This window comes from Lepus europaeus, chromosome 3 (genome assembly GCF_033115175.1).
Source record: "Lepus europaeus isolate LE1 chromosome 3, mLepTim1.pri, whole genome shotgun sequence".
In the NCBI taxonomy this organism is placed as follows: Eukaryota; Metazoa; Chordata; class Mammalia; order Lagomorpha; family Leporidae; genus Lepus; species Lepus europaeus.
Genome location: NC_084829.1, coordinates 38,511,285 through 38,532,253, shown reverse-complemented (window position 1 = coordinate 38,532,253; position 20,969 = coordinate 38,511,285). Strand labels below are relative to the sequence as shown.

At 52.6% G+C, this 20,969-nt stretch overlaps 1 protein-coding gene across 2 annotated transcripts in view; it reads right to left on the bottom strand.

Moving 5' to 3' along the window:
* Nucleotides 1–1,842: 1,842 nt before the first annotated feature.
* ZFAND3 (zinc finger AN1-type containing 3) overlaps nucleotides 1,843–20,969 on the bottom strand; it is a 323,622-nt gene continuing 304,495 nt past the window's right edge. For both annotated transcript variants that reach the window (XM_062186051.1, XM_062186050.1), the window contains one exon: nucleotides 1,843–1,997. In XM_062186051.1, coding sequence (XP_062042035.1) covers nucleotides 1,843–1,997 — 155 coding nt within the window. The remainder of the gene's footprint in view (nucleotides 1,998–20,969) is intronic.

Genomic DNA, 20,969 nt, shown 5'->3' with positions numbered 1-20,969 from the left:
CATGGAACAAACTTCACAGAACAGACACTGCAGGGAACAAGCCCCTCCCTCCCTCCCGACCCCAGCTCCTCCAGCGGGCAGTGACCACAGGCCTCGGCCCCCACACTCCTTCCGCCCCTGCTGCCTCCACGCACAGCCTGGGTGGGGCCGAGGCGGCTGGGAAGGGCTTGGGTCGCCTGGCGGGGGGGCTAGGCTGGGCGCCTCACTGAGGGTGGCCAGGGAGTGGCCGAGGGCCGTGGCTTGGCGACAGTGGTGAACGCTGGGCAGACCCGGCCCCCTGCCCTGGGCCGCCCTAGAGCAAGACACCGGTCTGGTCCTGAAGCGAGAATTAAGGCTGGAGATTCTGCAGCGGGTGCCACTCTGGGTGGGGGTGGGGGAGGGGGAGGGGGGAAGAGCATGATTTCCTGTTTCAGTATTTCGGATCGAGAAGCGGCTGTAGTCGCAGACGCCCAGCTGTCACTCTGCGCACAGCGGACTGCCTGCTGTCCTGTCAGAAGGAGAGCTGCTGCCTGGGTGAGGGCGGACCGCACCGCCTCTGCTGGAGCCTCCTGGATCACAGGGGGCGCTGGCACCGCTTCCCCCGTCCCAGGCTCTCGAGGGAATCCCAATTCTGTCTGCCCAGCTCCAGCCCACCTGCCTGGTAATCGTTTCTGAACACAGGGCGGCCAGGCCCACCTGGCCCAAGCTGCAGCAGCATGGGCTGAGAGGCAGCCCCCCACAGCCCCCCAGCACAGCAGACACCACTGCCGGCGCGGGGCCAGGGCCAGGGCCACGGCCACCATTCCAGGGACAACCCAGATACAACCCCGCTGCCTGGAAGCAGGCTGCCTCCCCTACTAAACTTGCCAGGAGACAGGTGCGGACTGGCTGTCCCCGGGCCGGGCCGTGGGGCTGCATAGAAAGGAGCGTGGAGGCCGTGCAGCGTCCTCCGCCAGGTGGGAAGCGCAGGGTCGATGAGCAGCTGGCCCCGCACGTCTGCTTCCTGGTGGCTCTGAGACGTCTCTGTGAAAGGACTCCCACCTGGAAATCCGGCCGCAGACCCGGCCGAGCTGTGCCGCCATGAGCCTCACTGATCAACGGCCAGATCCCTGCACTTGGCAAATGGCGCACTCTGGCGGCTGCTCGTGACCACGGATCCTGTGTAGAAAAGGTGGGTCTCGGGCGTGGACTAGTCTTGAGTGGAGCTAATTTTCAAAGTGAGGTTACGGTTTCTCTTCTTGTGTGATGAGTTTTTTCTTAGCAAGTCAGGTAAAAAAAATTCTCTAAGAATCTGTCCCCACCCCCATTTCCAGCTCTGTGGGAGAGCAAGGCCACCACCCAGCCCAGCCACGTGGCCAATCTCAGTAGCCCCCTGTGGCCAAGGCACACATGGCCATCAGGTCTCCTGGCTACTGGGACTAAGGACAAGTGAAGAGGTGAAAGGCCGAACACTAAACAGAGTTCCTGGCAAAGCTGTGTGCGTCGTGGGCGCTCCCCCGCGCCGCTCCTCGGTGGCCTCCGCGGCTCCGGCCGGAGCGCTCTCCGCTTAAGGCGTATTCAGTTGGACTCCAGCAGTGACAGGTATGTGGTGTTGCTTTAAGTCCACTAGCCATGCTCAAAAAAAAATATTCTTCATGTTTTAATTTTATACAATGGCTAGCAGGCACCTTAGTAACCAGCCAGAAATCAATTTCAACCACCATCAACCCCTAAACTACAGTACCAGGATGGCTGGCTAAGGACAGGAAATGGACTGGCTGCAGTCTGCCGCGTGCCCAGTACAAGGTGTCTGGCTGACGTTGTCCTACGTAAGGCTAACATTAGTGAACTAAGAACAGCGTCGCGTGGCGGCCGCGCGGGCCCTCAGGAGCACCCCTCCCCGATGCGCTGGCAGGAACGCCCCACTTTCCGGTCCAGTTTCACCATTTTCATGATGGCTTCCTCTCGGCCGCGGCCCATGTGGTCAAAGGTACAGCCGTGCTGCTCGGGGAGGCGATGCAACATACAGAACACGTAACCTGCAGGGCAGGAGAGAGCAGATGGAGGTCAGGGTGCCCAATGCCCCACGCCTCGCCCCGGCCCCGAGGACGGGAGCCTGAGTCCCTCCCCACGACAAGAGGGCCAGCTGCTCACAGGCAGGGGCTGCTCAGAACCTGGGCCTGCCAGGGTCTCGGAAGGGTGGACCCCAGCATGGCTGCTGCAGCAAGACAGAGCCCCTCCTCCTGGGAACAAATGGGCTGCGACCCGTCCCTCCAGCTCAGCCCCTCCCCTAGCTAGGGCCAATTGGAGTGCCCGCCACTGGACACCACCGCTCCCAGGAGGCGAGGTGGGAGAAGAAACGGTTAGGGCCTAAACTACATTCTTGCTCCTGGCAGGGGTGGTGGGAGGGATCAAACCTCAGCCCACCAGAGTGGGGGTCTGAAAGCAAAATGCATGCTCTCCGCGCCGGGAGAGGGAACACACAGCAGAGCAGCGAGCCTGAAGCTGCTCTCTCCAGCTCGAGGGCGGCCGCTGCGGAGGCCGATGGCTTGGAAACATCAAGACTGCCCGCTGGCCAGGGTGCAGGGCTAAGGGGAGGCCTGCAGTCCGGATGAAGTTCCTCTGGGCCGGAAGCAGAGAGGAGGGCCTCAGGGAGGCAGCACGAAGCTGCATCACGCGGTGGCCCGTTCCCTTCCTGCTTCCCAGTCCATTTCCAAGGCAGGCTGACAGGTGCAGGCGGCACAGACCCCTGAGCCCCGCGGCGGCTGTCTGGCCCTCCCAGGGCAGGCGAGCAGCACAACACGGGCGCTCCTCACCACCTCTGCATCTGGCAGCATCTCCGGGTGACTCCAAACCTGCTCCTATCCCTTCTTCCCCCAGACTGCGGGGACAGCCTGCCCAGCCATCCGGCTCCCCACTCACTTCCCAAGCCCAGACCTAGCCATAGAGGACGGTGGGCGCCCGTACAAACCGTGACTCGTCCGTCCCCACGTTCTCATGTCTTGTCTTTCTGGAGACACAGAGGCTGTGATTTGAGAAGGGAAGTCGACTGAAGACTAAGTGGCCAGGACCATGAGTCTCTAGAGCCTTACGGTTTCCCTACAACCGTGCACAGCCTGCGTGCAAGCCAGCGGGGCCCGAGCAGCCAGGCCGGGGCGCAGCTGTGCGAGCACACACGATGTACGGCTGCCCAGGGAGAGCAGGGCAGCAGGTCTGACTCTAAATTGGGAATGAGTTTAAGGAGAACAGAGACGAAATGTGTGTCTCCCGAGAAGCTGAGCTCCCACTTGGTCTAAGAGCAAAGTTAAGATTAATGAGCTCATGTGTTATAGTTACTGATAAGTTCATTACTTGAGATATTGGATACCAGTTGTCTTTCTCCTAAAGGATTTCACAGCAGAAGCGTGGACAGCCTCAATGTGTGCCCTCCATCTAACACGCAAAATCATCGGCTCAGAGCCAAGCCCACCTGGTGAGGGAGAAGCTGCTGCCGGGGCGGGCCTAGGGGCAGGGGAGCAAGCAGGGTGGCTTGGTTCTGTCCGCAGACATTGTTGTGACCAGTGCTGTATTTCTGGACCTCCAGCGCGCGCGCGCACACACACACACACACACACAGGACCCCGCTGCCCCTCCCTGTCTTCAAGCACTGGGATGCTTCAGAAGGACCTGGAGGCTCTTGTCGCCTTCTGAACAGTGCAGGCTGAATAAAAGCCACAGGAAGTGCGTGGCCCCTGGAATGAACCTCAGTAGTTAAGGCAGCCTGGGGCGGAGGGGAGAGGCTCCACTGTCTGCTTAGACCGCCTTCTACCAGCGAGAGGCAGCCCATTGTGTCTGCCAAGGAAGGGAACGGGTGACAAGCACAGCGACGCCCCCGAAGTCCTCTCTCGCCACCCAGATTCTTCATCCAGCCAAAAATGTAATAGTCCTCTACCCAGGTTCTATGCACCTGTCCGACACACCTTGACACTTAGCTTTGACTTCTGAAAGCTGGAAACTATTAAACAGCAGCTAGATGCGGGGAGCAGTACTGGCGGCAGTCATACTATGTGGCACTGTAATTCCCTGGGGAAGCGTCTGCGGGAGATTTGAGAAGGCTAACTTCCCACGTCGCTGCACCGAGGTTATTAGATGGCATACATTAAGCTCAATTCTCTTCCAGACAGGATCATGCGCTAAAAGGAAGTTACGAGGGGGAACCTGTCCCAGAGACGGCGGCCAATGGCCACATGCGCTTTGCTGTCGGCATCTGGAGAGGGTTAGAGGGGCTGGCAGACAGGGGAGGGCGGGGATGCCAGGTGGGTGGGATGAATCACATCCTCTCTTCCTGGTACCCACAGAGCTGTTTTCGGAAGTCACTGCAGGTGTCACGAACTTTCAGTTACTCTCTGATTCCACTTTGGAGCCAAGCCGGGCACGGAGAGAGCGAAGTCCAGGCCGCTGTGGTGAGCGCAGTTCCGCAGCACAAGCAGAGTTACGGCTTGGGCTCAGCTAGGCCAGCCTCCACACTTCCACACCATTCACTGGAAACCACCCGAGTCCTCTCCACACAAGGTCACAGGAGACGGTGCCCAGAGGAGCCAGGAACGTAGAGGGCACAGAACTGGTCTGCTGAACTGGGGCTCTGGCCCCGCCGCTGTCACCCAGAACCCCCACCATGCTTTCACCCTTTTACACAGAACCAAATCCACTCGCCCACTGGCGCATCAACCCTGCACCTACACTCTGACCATTCAAGAGCGTGTTACCGGCAGAAAACAAACATGCTTTTGTTTAATGCAGCTACGGAGCCGAGAGACAGAGGGATGGGGACAGGGTATTAGGACCAGAAGCGCTCATTTCCAAGGACAGGGAAACAGCGAAGGCCAGCATGACCTGTCACTAATCTGAGCCCCATCCCTGCCAGGCCACATGACCTGCCACGCTGGCTCTGGGAGCCCAGATCACTGGATTTCCATGAAATACTGGCCCAGGAGCAAGCTGCAGGGCTCCCTGAAGGCCGCCTGAGCTATACGCAGGAAATCCACACAAAACACTCGAACTTGTGTGGGCATCTCTTTGCTGGCACTGGAGAGCAACCTGGGAGGGGCTCTTGATTAAAAAGGGAGGGTGAAGCACCAGCTCTCCAGGCATTCTGTCCCATGGCCCAGCCTTCCGTGCCTCACTCCCTGCCACTGTCCCGGTTGGCTTCTGCCAGGTCACGCTGGGCCTTGTGAGGAGGCCCTACCCCAGCGGGTCGTCCCAGCCCCCTGCCACTGTCCTGACCCTCCCCAGGGCTCTAGCAGCACCATCGTCCTGCCGGGTGTGGTGGTGGTGTGGGGTACGTGGGATAGAAGGGAGGAGACAGACGCCTGCCCAGACAGCCACGGTGCTGACCACTGCCTGGAGCTGTCACCCCAGGGCCTGCTCAGGCTGGGGCTATGACAGCGAGAGAGGAAGAGCAGAAGCTCCCTGTACGGCATAAGGCACACAAAACAAACAAAAATAGCCCAAACACAGCACAAATCAATCCCAGGCCTGCCTAAACCTCTGTCCTGAAAGAGTGGCGGGTGAAGGAAAGCGCTGGCACCCGCGTTCTGAGCCGAGGAACCTCGGAGTCCTCAGTGGAGGGGCCTGTACACACTTAGCTGGCCTCCTGCCACACAGACCTGAGGACGACCAGTACCCAAGGGGCCTTGGAAACACAACTGCGGCAGCAAACTGCACCTGAGGCTCACGCTAAGACTCATAAAGGCGGGACACGCAGGGCTTTAGAAGAAATGTTCATTTGGCAGGAACCAAATTTCTGACCTGACCCTAGTACAGCTTTTAAACATAACATCTAAATCTCACCTACAGCTCAACTTCACCTCTGTTTATCCAGGGAGGAGTACATGGGAGCAATATACACAACACAAATGCCATCAGCAGGCAAAATGTACTCCAATACCCAACGCCCTTGTCTAAATACTACGTAGTTAAAGCAACACATCGTATTTCATAAACTTGTGTTCAAAAATCAAGAACAGGCGCTGATGCTGTGGCATATAGGGTTAAGCCTCCACCTGCAGCACTGGCATCCCATATGGGCACCAGTGTGAGTCCTGGCCACTGTACTTCCAATCCAGCTCCCTGCTATGGCCTAGGAAAGCAGTGGAAGATGGCCCAAGTACCTGCGCCCCTGCACCCACATGGGAGCTCCTGGCTCCTGGCTTTGGAACGGCCCAGCTTTAGCAGTTGAAACCATTTGGGGAGTGAACCAGCTGACAGAAGACCTCGCTCTCTGTCACCCTCCCTCTGTAACACTGCCTCTCAAATAAATAAATCTTTAAAGAAAAAAATCAAGAACAATCACCGCCCAAGAAGAATACTCTGGAAGCTTTGTGGCACAGCAAGCTAAGCTGCTGCCTGCGACGCTGACACCCCTATGAGTACTGGTTACAGTCCTGGCTGCTCTGCTTCTGAGCCAGTTCCCTGCTAATGCACCTGGGACAGCAACAGAAGATGCCCACGTGCTGGGCCCCTGCACCCACGTGGGAGACCCAGATGGAGTTCCTGGCTGCTGGCTCTGGCCTGGCCCAGCCCCAACCATGATGGTCACTTGGGGAGTGAACGAGCAGATGGAAGAGCCCTGTCACTCACTCTCTAACTCTTTCAAATAAATCAGTCTTTTAAAATTGAACAACATTCTGAGGTTACCACTCAACCACTGAGTGTCCCAGGAGCAAGTCTGTGTCTTCTCCTGTGTTGTAGTGCTGGTGCCGGGGGCAGATAATCTGGTATCTGCCAGTTCCCTCCCGCTACTCAGCCCTCAGAGGAAGGCTACAGAGTAGGGGCTGGGGAAGCAGGTGAACAGGAGCTGCAGCATTAGAGAGGAGCTCCCTACATGGTGCCCAAGGCAGGGGCCCCGCTCCTAGCCCAGCATTTCCCTCCACACCCTAAGAATGGAGCAGTGGTGAGAACTGTCCTTGTCCATGGACTATCCTTGGGGACACACAGAATGTGACACCAAAATTCGCATCCAAAGCCTGAGCCAGCACAGACAGAAGGCTGCTGACCAGCTTCATCCCGGAGCTTTTTAAAAAGCACCATTCAGGGTTAGAGTCGGGCGGCTCTGGGCCCTGGCCACTGCTGGACTTGAAACACTTGCTTTCTGGCGGATCCCTCACGTGAGGCTCCCCCAGGTGGCGGTCCTATGAAAGCCACAGGCCAGGGCAGCTCAGCTCCAGCTGCCCTGCTCATCTGAATTTCAAATTGTCAGAGGTTCAAACAGAACCTAAACATCCTGACAAGCCATGGGGACTGAGCACCGTTACGCGCTGCAGCCCCTCCCTCACCTGGCGCTGGGCAGTGTGTCCAGCTCCAACACAGGTGACCCAGACTCCTCCTACAATCTGCAGGTGGGCGCCAGGACAGAGGACTCACGGAACGCTTCCCTGAGCTTCCTGTGGTAACCCTCTAAGTCTCAACTCATTCACAGTGGACACTTGCTATCTACAGTGTCTATTTAAAATATAAATAGCAAAGATGCCCAGCCCACGTGCCTAAAATGACCAGGCAAGCTCATTTAAAAAAAAAAATCACTTTTTTTTCCCCAAACAAGCTAAAAGTTTCCCAAACCTGGGGACAGCTCACTGACCTCATGGCTCATTTGTGAGTACATGTGGGGAACAGCAGGTGGGTCCCAGGAAGCATACTGGGAGTTATTAGCCATTTATACTGCCACAAGCAGCAATCCCTGGGTTACACCACATCCAGTGACCCCGTGCTCAAGGCTGAGCTTGGAGCACAAAGCTGTTCAAGGATCTAACATCGCATTTTATTTGGTCAGGCCCAGCGCACGGGCACAGCAGCTCAGGTGTTTCGGGCGTGGACTGCATCTGCTCTACGTTCCCCCAGCCTGGCCTCGCGGTGGGGAATGCCATCCTGAGAAGGGGCGCTGGGCCAGCTGACACAGTCTGCGGATGCGCTGTAACGAAAGCAGTCATTCAGACCCAGGTCAGCTGCCCGGAGCACTGGCACCAAGGCCACAAGGAACCATCCAGCGAGGCACACATCTCTTTCTCAAAGGGAAGACCCTATAATTTAGAAAAGCCCACTCTACTCAACAACTTAAGAAAAACCAATAAATCATACTGAGAGCATTCTAAAACAGCAGAAATCATCTGTTTTTCCCCAAATTGACTAACACCCATTACAGACAAGCTAAATGTCAGAACAAAAAAGCAGAAGGCAAAGATACACAAGCCTTGCGCAAAGACCTCCTAAGTTAACTGCACAGTCGGCAGTGCTGCGCGGCCTCCCCTGGCACACACGTCACAGCTTTCGAGGGCTCACAGTCAGCAGTGCCGACAGGAAGAAAACTGCCACGGGCCAGCTCAGAGTGGCGTCCACTGAGCGTGTGCACACGTCATTTCAAAGGCACAAAACCATGTGGTGCTGTGGATCATCCTACGCTGGCGCTCAGGTGCCCCCAAACTCGCACGATCTTGAATGACCTCCTTCCTCTCCGCGTGTGGGGAATGAGTGCCACGTTCCAGGAACACCCCTCCCATCACCAACTCAAGAACTCTACCCGACAGTTTCAGGTAAATCACACCTAGTCACACGTTTCCAGGGGACAGGTGGACAGGGTGCCCCTCACCACGGAAGACACTGTAACTTGTACAAACTCTCCCGCCAGCGAGTCTGTTAATCCCCAGTGCGTAAGGAGAAGGGCAGGCTGCAGGCTCCTGTTTGCTGGCCTGTTTCATCTTGAGATGAACGTATATTTAAAACCCAAGAGAAAATGCTCATGGCAGCTTCTGCCACAGGAACAATGACTTCTCTTTCAAACACCATTGCATCTCAGTAGCTGTAAGCAGGTGGCATGAACCTAGGGCACTTTTAGGGGCCCACCACCCCAGGAGGCACCTGCACTCCTGTTGTCCTTGCTGCTCCATCTCCCACACACAGCCTCTAAATAGCCCCCCAGGAGAGCCGTGCAATGCTGCCGAGAGACTCCTGGTTCTCGGCAGGCTGCGGGTTTGTCTGGCCTTCTCTTTCGGCATTTCCTTGTCCTTTAAGATAATTCTTTCTCTGAACAGGAATTTAGCCTCGTGGTTAAGAGTACTGGGTTTCCTTACAGGCTCCTGCCTCCAGCTCCTGCCAATGCTCGAGGAATTGGGCCCCCGCCGCCCATGCGGGAGACCTGGATTACATCCCTGGCCCCCAGCTTCAGTGTTGGTCTAGCCTTGGCTACTATAGGCATTCAAGGAGTGAACAGGAGCTCTTTCTCTGTCTCTCAAAAACAAAAAGAGTATCCTCCTATTTTTGTAGAGGCACCAAAGGTATGTATGAAAGAAAGGATGGCTCTTCAATACATGGTGCTGGGGAAACTGGACAACCATACACAGAAGAATGAAACTAGCCTCTCACTATATAAAAACATGAACCAAAAAGGGATTGCAGACCTAAATGTAGATTTGAAACCATGAAACTACTAGAAAACATAGAGGAAATATTTCAAGACATAAGTATACACAATGACATTTTGGGTAACACCCAGAAAGTGCAGGCAACAAAAGCAGAAACAAACAGGATTGTATCAAACTAAGAAGCTTCTGCACAACAAACAACAGTCAAGAGACAACCTGCAGAATGGGAGAGAACACCTGCAAGCCAACATCTGACGGGATTCACATCTAGGCTATATAAGGAACTAAAACAAAACACAAAAAAACTCAGATAATCTGACTGCAAAATGGGCTAAGGATCTGAATAGACATATCTCAAAAGCTAACATACAAACGGCCAATGTGAGGGAGACGAAAATCAAAACCACAATGTCACTCCAGTAAGAATGGCTATAACCAAGAAAATAAAAAATAAATGCTGGGGCCAATGCTGTGATTTAGTAGGCTAAAACTCCACCTGTGGCATCCCATGTGGGCGCCGGTTCTAGTCCCGGCTGCTCCTCTTCCGATCCAGCTCTCTGCTATGGCCTGGGAAAGCAGAAAGATGACCCAAGTGCCTGGGCCCCTGCACTCACATGGGAGACCCGGAGAGAGCTCCTGGCTCCAGATGGGCTCAGCTCCAGCTGTTGAGGTCACTTGGGGAGGGGGATGAAGAGTGAACCAGCAGATGAATGACCTCTCTCTCTGTCTCTCCGCCTCTCAAATAAATAAATCTTAAAAACAAATGGTTGGGCTGTGCATATGGAAACAAAACAAAACAAAACAACAAATGCTGGTGAGGATGCAGAAAAGGAGGGGCCTCTTACACACTGTTGGTGGGATGTAAGTTAGTATAATCATGGATTCCAGTAGTGAAGATTCTTCGAAAACCAGAAATACAACTGCTACATGATCCAGCAGTCCCACTTCTGGGCACAAGCCTGAGGGAGAGGTGCCAGCATGTCACCCGCCTGTTCCCTGCCACAATGTTCACGACTGCTGAGATGCGGAGTCCACCGAGGTGCTGTCAGTGAATGAACGCATATACGAAGTGTGGTGTAGACACACAATGAGAACTCATTCAGAGTCTAAAAAGAAAATTCTGTCATTTATGCTAACACAGAACTAGAGGACAAAACAGTAAATGAAGTCAGGCACAGACAAATAGCATGTCTTCTCATGTATGGAGAAGTTAAAAAGGTTGATCTTCTAGAAACTGTGAGAACAGTGGTCATGAGAGGCTACTGTGGGTGTGTGTGTGTGTGGGGGGGTGGGGAACAGAGGGCGACTGAACAGTTCAGAGGAGCAGTCAGTGCTAGTGTTCTCCAGCATGGATGAGCACCTTTCCCACAATCCACTACCCAGTTACATACACAGAAGTCCATGAGGAGCCTGGGAGTCCCAAGACCAAAGAATGGTCACTGTGAAGGAGACGGAAACCCTAACGCCGACCTGATGAGATCAGCAATTCTACACTCATATCAAATCACCACATGACACTCCGAAAAAACGCACAGTAAGTTTTTAATTGTTTTAAAAGATTACTTTCTCAAGCAGAACAGTTTCCTGTAAAACCAGTTCCAAAGCTGTAGTGGAGGTGAGAAAAGGGCTGTAGTCATCCCACCTGAGAGCCGCTGAGGGCACAGGTGACTCGGGCTCCTGGCACACGGCTCGCCAGGGACCGTGCCTGAGGCAGCCGACCGTGTCCAGAACAACTGGGAAGGCAAAACATCTCCCTCAGCTCTGGCTGCGGGCTTTCCCGCCACACACCACGTTCAGGGGAACACAAAGAGGACAGACAGGAGTTGGATGAGACTTGAGCTTTCGTCCCACCCTTGCTGCACAGCCAGTTCCTTAACAGGTGAACCTCAAGTTCTTTTTCAGGGTAATCTAGTAAGCAGTGGGTGGCTCTGGGTCCCAAATACCCAATTCAGGTTCCAGCTGTACCACCCTGACAGCTGTGTGACTAAGGGAAAGCCATTTAACTTTTCAGAGCCTCGGCTGTCTGCCATAAAATGAGGTGGTTATGGGCATGAAAGATATAATGCCCGGGGCTGACACTGTGACGTAGTGGATAAAGCCACTATCTGCAATGCCAGCATCCCATACGGGCACCAGTTTGAGAGGGATCCTGCTGCTCCACTGCTGATCCAGCTCTCTGCTATGGCCTGGGAAAGCAGCAGAAGATGGCCCAAGTGCTTGGTTGGGCACCTGCATCCACATGGGAGATCTGGAAGAAGCTCCCGGCTCCTGGCTCTGGCCTGGCCCAGCGCTGGCCGTTGTGATCATTTGGGGAGTGAACAAGTGGGTAGAAGATCCCCTCACTTCCTCTCTCTCTGTAACTTTGACTTTCAAATAATAAAATAAATAAATAAATCTTTTTCTTAAAAAAAAAAAAAAAAAAAAGACAAAAGAACACCCAAGCAGCACACGGCCCACACTCGGGTAATGCCGGCTGCTCCCTGGGCTGACAGCACGGCTCCCACATCTCCTCCCACTCACGCCTATTCCTTCCTCTTGTACCCACACCTGCCTCCCACTCTGAACCTGGCTGACAAAGGAGAAGGAACATGGTCTTCCTCTATGCACGTGATACGCGAGTTTCCCGTCTCCCTCCTCAAACCTGTTTTAGACTGTAAATGCGTGCTACATGACACCTCAGTAAAGATTTCTGTTGAAGAGATGCAAATGGTAGAGAGACCTGATTTCAATATATGAAGACTACACAGGGCAGCCTGGAAAGCACTTAGTGGTTAGGGACATCATGAAAGGGACACGGGAACTTCCCAAGGACGGCCGGCAGCAGCTGCTCTGCCCGTGGGGGCACCTCCACAGGCACAGCTGAGGATTCTGCACGCCTCTCACAGCAGCGGCAGAGCACGCGCATCCCCAAGTGCGGTCACGTTCGGACTGTGCGTTTGAAGAGCCTGCGTCTCTTTCCCTGTCAGGCTGAGCCAGAGAAAGGCATGGGCTAGAGACACCCCGCAAACAACCTGGGCCATCTATGCGGTCCCCCAGACTCCCAGCTCCAGTGCGCTGGCTCACGTGCGGCTCTGCACCACGGTCACTGGAAAGGGTCAGAGAAGCCTCCCGGCACAGGCATGCTCTCCCCCTTTTCACGAAATCTGAGCTTTATGTGTTCCACTGTTACAGGAGGCAGGCTGGGAGGGGCTGGCAACTTGATTCTCCCTGTTCACTTGCTTACACGCCCTTTCCCTGGAGGGCAGAGGCCTTCTCAGGGGAGAAGAATGTCCTAGCTGGCCGTGGGGGTTCCAATTTGAAGTCAGAGCACAGACTATAGTTAAAGTCCCCACTATATGGACAGAGAGCCCACCGAAGGATCCTCCATTTCCTGTGTGGGAGAAAATTTGATAGCTCAGTCCCATTACACGATAGGGGGTGGAGAGGCTCGGGTATGCACATTTCACCAAATGGGTATGATCGATACCCCCGAACCAGGACTGAGATCCACCGAATCCAGTAACCCTCCCCCCTTTCCTAACTCTCTTAGCAGCCCTCTCGCTCTGTACTCAATGATCTACTTGGTATCCTGGCTGGGTAAGACTTGAAACATCCGAACTAGGACACTTGCTGCTTCCCCAAACCTGCTTCTCCCTCAGTGCCTCCCACTCTGAGAGCTCCCTGCAGTCAGTGGCTCACAGCACAAACCCTGGATCATCACTGCCGGCCTCCCTCCTCTTCACCTCAATTACAAGCCCCGTGGACCCCGTTTCCAAAAATCAAACCCATTCACTTCTTTCCTTCTCTACTGCCACCACCTTGCCAAAGTGACTGCAACTAGGTGGCTGCCCCTCATCAAATCCGTCTTCCGCACAGCAGCCAGAGGGGTCAGGGTACTCACTCCTCCAGGGACACCGTGAGTGTCTTCTCTCCTGATTACAATACAAGCAGCATGTTTTGGCCCTGGCTTCCTCTTCCGCTCCCCTTATGCTGTTCAGCCCCAGCCACTCCACATTCCAGGATCACGGAACTCCTAACTAAATTCTTGCTTCCTCAGCATTAGCTTTGCTGTCTCTGCCCCAGGAAGCCTATCCTGGACCCTCAGACCAGGTCAGGGCTTCTGTGCCATGCTGGGCTTCTTCCAGCACTCATCACAGCTCCAGTTTTAGGGTCACTTGTGTGAGCTGTTTTTCATTTAACACGTCTCCCCAAATAGATTTCATGAAATTGAGGCCCACATTTCTGTCATTTTTCTCATAGCCCCCATGCATAGAACAGTGCTTGGCTCACTCACAATACTCTGGTTGAGTGAACAAATGAGAGGTTACAAAGAGACTGTGGTCCACCAGACCAGCAAAGGCCAACCAGGAGTCAATGACCAAATCCAACATCCTCACCCTAACTTCTCAACAGCATTGGCCCACTTTCCCCTGCTTCTTCAAATATTCTTCTTTCTCTGAGATGTAACACCCCTGAATTTTCTTCCCCCCTCACTGGCTGGAGCTCCATGGGACCCTTTACTGGCTTTTCCTCTAGAAACCACCCCACAATGAAGTCCTCCTGCACTACCTACTTTTATATTCCTTCTCTTATGTGATCTCATCCAGATGTAAGGCAATAAACTGTGTGGTGCCTCTGGAGTTCATACCATGAATTCTTCCCCCGAAAATCCAAACTCTGCTACGTGGATACATTGATATGACCAGTTTGGCTAGCAGGGACCTCAACTGTAACACGTTCAAACAGAGCTCTTCATTCCCTCAATCCCTACAGTTCATCTGCTTCAATGAATGGCCATATAACCACCTGGCTGCTGCTCAAATCAAACTCAGGACCCCTTTTCACTTTAATTTAAAGGCCAGCAGAGCCAGGGTGCAGCAAGGACAAGGGCTCCACCGTGGCTGGCTCGACCCTCACCGAGTTGCCGCACCCCTGCCTTCACTGCCCTGTGAGCCTTCCCTCTCACAGCAGTTAGATTTTTTTAAAAAATACTAAGTGACTGAGAATACTTGGTTCATATTTGCTATAGTTCCTCTCTGTATAAATAATAGGAGTAAAAATTCAAACTTTCTAAAGTAACATTCAGCAGGTCTCCTACCCCATCCTCTGTTACCCTCCTCAGAGTCCAAGCGACCATCTCCACCAGTTTTTATGTATTCTTTAGTCTGCACGCGCACACAAACATTTATGTTTCTCTCCCAAAGGGATAGTCCTAAAATGATCATCAGATCAAATCACTGCTTTGTTGAAAACCCCGCAGCATCTTCTAGAATAATAAACTGCTTGCAAAGCCCTACCAGCTCGCACTCCGTGCTCCGCCACGCCGGCCAGCGTTCTGTTCCTAGACAGAGCGTGCTCCCACCTGTAAGGCCATCTCTGTCCTGGATACTGCTCTCCTAGCCTCATGTCTCAGCTTGCCTCCTTGCCTCGATACTCCCTGCTGTTTTATTACATCACAGCACTCACGCCTATCAGAAATTATCTTGTTTATCCGTTCCCATGCTTACTGCATTTCTCTCCCAAAAAATAAAAGCATCCAGAGGCCAGGGACTTTGTTTTATTCCTTAATCTTCTTTTAGAACTCAATAAAGATCAGTAGAATGAAAAAATAATTAATTTGAGTCGATATTTGACTTATTAAAAATAGAAGAAAATTACTCCTAGCAATAAAAGAATGCTCAATGCTAATAATTGTGCCCCGACTCCAGGAGACCACCACACAGTCTACTTCTGATTACCTGGAAACAGGTGCAATGGCTTGGAATGCATCCCATTTCTCACAGTAGCAGGCTTACTTTCCTAATTAGGTTTTCCTGTCGCCATTATTAACAGGAGTATCTGTTCACTGAGCTCACTCTGAGAGGCAACCCAGAAGTGCTCAAGACAGCTCTGCGTGTTCTGGAACGGCAACTCCATGTAGCTCGGGAGCAGAGTACAGAGAATGAAGATGTGACACAAAGGCACAGGTTCCCCATTCATTCACTTCCTGCTCTACCTGGATACTCCATTCAGGTTCTTTACCCCATGGACAATTAATGCTGGAGTAGCAGCTCAGCCCAAAGGGAGAGCATTTTAATTGACACAGGAGTATCAACACAAATCTGGCCCTTTAATTTGTACATCTAGAGACAGACACACCCCTGTAAACCTGTAACATGGCAGTGCACGGTTCAGGAGAGCACACAAGTCATCCTGTGTACTACTCACCAGGATATATGAGCCGCACCGTGTGCTGACTCACAGGAACAACGGACGATGGGGTTCAAGAGGGAAAAGCATTTCAGTGTGTGGAGAGCAGTGGCCTGCTGTGCACAGGTGTGACCTTACGATTCAGTGAGGAAGAGGCCTACCAGGCTCCACAAGGCACAGACACAGCTGCCTGTCTTCAGAACCCACAGTACCTATCTTTTAACCACAGTAGCTACTGCCTGCCACCTCCCACCAACACAGCCTACAAACACCTGTTTCTTAGGTAGCAAAGAGAGCATCTAGCAGTGCAGGGACACATTTCCCTGCAGCCCAGACTCCTTTTCTGCAGCATCTGTCAGAGGAGATGGCACAGGCTTGCCTCAGATGCTGCAGGGTGGGGCCGCTGCACCACACAGCCATTGGGTGGCGTCCCCACAGGCCAGCTCCATCCACCTGTGGTCATGCACAAAGGGGCACCCAAAGCAAAGGGGGGTACCTCTGTCATCCCCTCCTTTCAACCATATCCAAACACTGCTGGTGTACAGCAACAGACTACAGAGTACCGGTGGCTCTATCCATCAACTCCACAGGCAACAGCAGATAAAGAGAACACCCTTCAAATCTCTGGAGGAAATAAGCAGTGGGTCCTCCCAGGCTGGGGCCGGCAGCCATGGCAAACACCACCAGTGGCACTAGCACCACAGGGCTTCCCTCCCTCCCCTCTCCTTGCACTTCCAGTCGTCATCTGCTGTGACCCCTTCTCCTTTCTCTCCAACACCCCGATTCCTCGCTTGTCAAGACGCCTCGGTAGCTAAGGCTGTCTTCAGTCCTGCCCGGCGATGGAAGGGGTGTCTTCTGGGCTGTCGGCTCAAGAGCAGGCCAAGTTTGGCGATGCCAATGTGTCCACACTGTGCAGCTGTTTTGTGTGCACCTTTCATCTGTCTGCGAAGCCCACAGGCGACGCGTTCGTCTCCTACTGAGCTGACCTGAATAGGAATGGCAACCGCAGCTGCATGCAAACAAGATACGGAAAGGCAGCAATTTCCTAGAAATCCAGTTGCTCCGATTATTTTTTTGCACTTCTCCAGTGAGCTACAGGGCTGACACATGAACTTGTTACAGTTTTTTGCCTCTGAATTTTGCTCCAATATTTCACTGTCAGTTTCAACCACCTAGGTCTAAGATGCGACAGCTCCTTTTCCCACTGGCTAGGACACTGACCACCCCCCCCCCCCAGCACTTACTCCCAGTTATGGAAGCCGTGCTCTCTGGAGTCCTGGGAATGCACCACCTCCATCCTGTCCCAGTGGGCCCTGTCCCAGGGAACCAGCTGCCCCGCAGCTGATCTGGAGTCTCAGAGTAAGCAATGCTAGTATCCCCCGACATCTGTAACTGCGTGAGAGCCAGCACCCCACAAACACTCCTGACATCTGTACCTGCGTGAGAGCCAGCACCCCACAAACACTCCTGACATCTGTACCTGCGTGAGAGCCAGCACCCCACAAACACTCCATGCGTGGCAGTCTGACCACTGGACGGATACACTGACCTCTAGGGTGGCCTTCTCTGCACCTGCCTTCCAAAAGATGGCAGTGGTGATAAAAACAAGCTCTCTCTTTGTAATATAGGACACAACAAAGACCAACACCACAGAGTCTTACACAGACCCATTGCTGGTGACAAGATAACAAAACTTGATTTGCGGCTGGCACCGCGGCTCACTAGGCTAATCCTCTGCCTGCAGCGCCACCACCCCGGGTTCTAGTCCCATTCAAGGCGCCAGATTCTGTCCCGGTTGCCCCTCTTCCAGTCCAGCTCTCTGCTGTGGCCCAGGAGTGCAGTGGAGGATGGCCCAGGTCCTTGGGCCCTGCACCCACATGGGAGACCAGGAGAAGCACCTGGCTCCTGGTTTCAGATCAGCACAGTGCACCGGCCGTAGCAGCCACTTGGGGGGTGAACCAACGGAAAAAGGAAGACCTTTCTCTCTGTCTCTCTCTCTCTCTCTAACTTTAGCTGCCTGTCAAAAATAAATAAATAAACAAACCCTTGATTTGCAAGGCTTTCCTTGTGGCCTGCATCTCCAGGCCTCGGTAGTTGAGTATAATGGCTGTCATGTGATTTTTATCAGGACTTTGGTATGTTTAGGTGAAAGCACTTTCCAGAATCAGAAACAAACTTCACTGACATTGATCTTCTCAGAGGAAAGCTACTACAGAAATCTCACCTAATACATAAAGGATTCAGGCTCCCGTGCTGGGCTGTCAGTCCAGAGGGGAGAGGAGCTACCAGATAGGCTCAAGGAGTCTAACGTATTTATTGGTCACCTGTGCACTGTTTACAGAGCTCTGTTTTGGGGACTGGGTGAAGGAGAAGGGGAAAAAAGAAGTCACTCATTCCTGCCTTTAGAGACAGCAGGAGATGTGGGAGAGGAAAACAGCTGAAGGTCACAAGAAGAGAGCAAGAAACCAGCTGCAAATAAAATCAATACAATTCAGAGATGTGTAATAAATCGGGAGCCCCACGGAGAGGTCAGCTGCATTAGGTATCCTGGAGGAGGTTAAGTTTTCACAGGCAACAAGGACATGAGTTAGTACTCGGGGAAATGGAACAAGTGCGTCAGGAGCACTGAGCGCCCTGCGTCCCCTATTACTCAAGCACAGCGAGTGACAAAAAGGCTGCAAGGCAGAGGCCCCTGTGCTGCAGAAGCCTCTTATCCAGATGTGGTCACAGTGGCCAGGAAGCGCAACTGAAAAACGGTGCCCTGGATGGCTCACGAACACCACCTCATGTGCGTCGCACACAGTGGGCTGCATGCGTGTCCCAATCAATGCTCAGTACCAGCCGTCCTCCAAATGTGAAGTAGTTAAGAAGTCAATACCGCCAAAAATTAGGACAGCAAATGTCACAGTCAGCGGGTGGAGGGCACCCAATGGATCAGTCTGGAGACATGACAAAGTGGTGGGATTCTGAGAGCTCAACAGATCTGGGCTCAAATCCCAGGTGTTTTCCTAGTGTTTCTGAGTTACTTCACACCAAAGCTTGAGTCTTCACCTCCATAAAAATAAGAGTTGGACCAGTGCTGTGGCGTAGTGGGTAAAGCTGCTGCCTGCACTGCTGGCATCCATATGGGTACAGATTTGAGTCCTGGCTACTACACTTCCGATCCAGCCCTCTGCTATGGCCTGGGAAAGCAGTGGAAGATGGCCCAAGTCCTTGGGCCCTGCACCTGCATGAGAGACCCAGAAAGATCGGCCCAGCTCCGGCCATTTGGAGTGAGCCAGCGGATCAAAGACCTCTTTCTCTCTCTGCCTCTGCCTTTCTGTAACTCTGCCTTTCAAATAAATAAATAAATCTTAAAAAAAAAAAAATAGTTACCATCTGGCCAACGATGCTTTTTTAAGAGTCAGCTAACGTAATTCAAGTGTAGGCAGTCAGTATTTAGTGGATGTTAACAAAGCGATCCCCTCTCATCCAGAGGCTCCCAACCGCAACGGCGCGGTGTCCTCACAATCTAGTCTACTGCTTACTGAACTTCACTGCACACAGGCACGGCAGCAGGAGCTGAGAGTCAGAACACAAGATGGTGCCTCCCCTGCAGCGCCCATGGTCTGGAAGGAAGGATGACACGACTTCAATATGCTGAGAAATCTGCGAGGCCGACCACGGACCCCACAGAAGAAACCACTGCCGAGCGGTCCCAGAAGGAAACCACCAGAGGAGAAGTTGTGAAAAACCACACCCGATTTCCTGAGGCTCTCTGATGAGGGAAACTGCAGACAGAAACACTAAGCCCATCTGGACTCCTGTACCCAACCTTGTCCTCGATGCCCTCACAAGTTCTCTGGTTCCTGTGACTGTACTTGCTGTTGGAGGAACTGGGATGCTGGGACACCTAAGCCATGCAGCTGCTTGTAGAAGGGAATTTGTGACAGGTGGCTCTGAGGGGAGATTGAGGAAGAACAAGTATGTGTTATATATGGAGGCCAGTTTCAGTTCAGACAAGGGAGCACCTGATCAGTCTGAGTTACCTAGCAACAGGGGATGCCACACTCCTTCCGTGCTGGACTGGTAGCAGACGGATGAAGGTCCCTAAGTGCCTGCATACCACGCCAGAGAGCAGCAGGTCTGTCGGGCAGGAATGAGAAGCCAGCATGGTCCACACGGCAGCCTATGACCTGCTAGTCTTTGTGGCCTCCAAGAGGCCATCTTATTCATGACCAAGATGAAACACAGGTTTTATTTATGCAAATACATCATTTCCTGAAGTTCCACATTTAATTACATCCATAACTATATCAAATCACTTTAATTAAGTCAAGCAAGCAGTGCTACTTTATCTCATAGTATATATGTCTTGGCTGATTTTTTTCTTCATCAATAAAAATAAAGGCAGAGAAATGTATGTAAAAATAAATAATGTTCAGATCTTATTCCTTCAGTCACATATTCTACTGGGAGGGCTCACGGTTGCACAGGCATCCTGGGCCCTCGGATTCACACAGGGACTGGCCCATTATCCTCCTCACCTGTGGTTGGACCTGCCCTCCGAAGAGCAATCCAAGAGGACTTCCTGGCCATGACCACCAGGCTCACTGGAACAGCAGGCTTCACTGACTTTTACATGTTGGTATGTTATCAGTCAGCACTGACTGCGCACTAATTAGAGGGCATTTCCTTCAACAGGGACAGTGGGAAGCTACAAAAGAACATTTGGTTTTGGCACCTGGCAGGGGACAGGAGACGGGTGGGAGGAAGGCATGTGTTAGACAGGCAGAAGGTATAAATCTCTAAGTCAAAGAGTAGAGCTGACTAAAACTGATATTAAACCTCAGTGGTGTGAGGCCTACTCATTTGAAATGTCCAGTAATTCTCTCTGGTCTTGAATTGCTTCTGTATCAAATATAAAAATAGTACCAAGTCTCTTCAGACACTTTTCAAAATACTTTCTAAAGAAGGAGCATCCCATCTACCCGGGGACTCTGAGGTGCAGGGCTAAGGCCCATCCTTGAGAAGAACGGCTTCCATGCTTATCACAGTAAGACGCTGTTAGCGAGGCTGAGTGTCTGGTAGCAGTTATGCACATAATGTGCTAAACACAAATTGGTTTTAACTACACATTAAAGGCCTCTTTTCGGGTAAAATTTCCTGAGCAATCTATTGTTAACTTGGAATAACCAAAAACATTTTTGAAATTCCATTATTTTCTTATACATCCTTATACATGTATGTATATGTATGTGTGAGTGTGTGTATAAATAACATGCTCATATACACAGAGTTAAATCGTAACTGGTCTTGTCTGGTGACTCTTGCTTAGACTCACACCAGAGTCTGAAATCCTGGTCAGGTGGATTAACTGGGAGGAGAGACCAAGAAACCTCAGTACTTCAGAAGGCAGAGGCTGGGTTCAGGGGAGATGAGGGGCAGGAAGATGTGACAGGGAGACGCAGC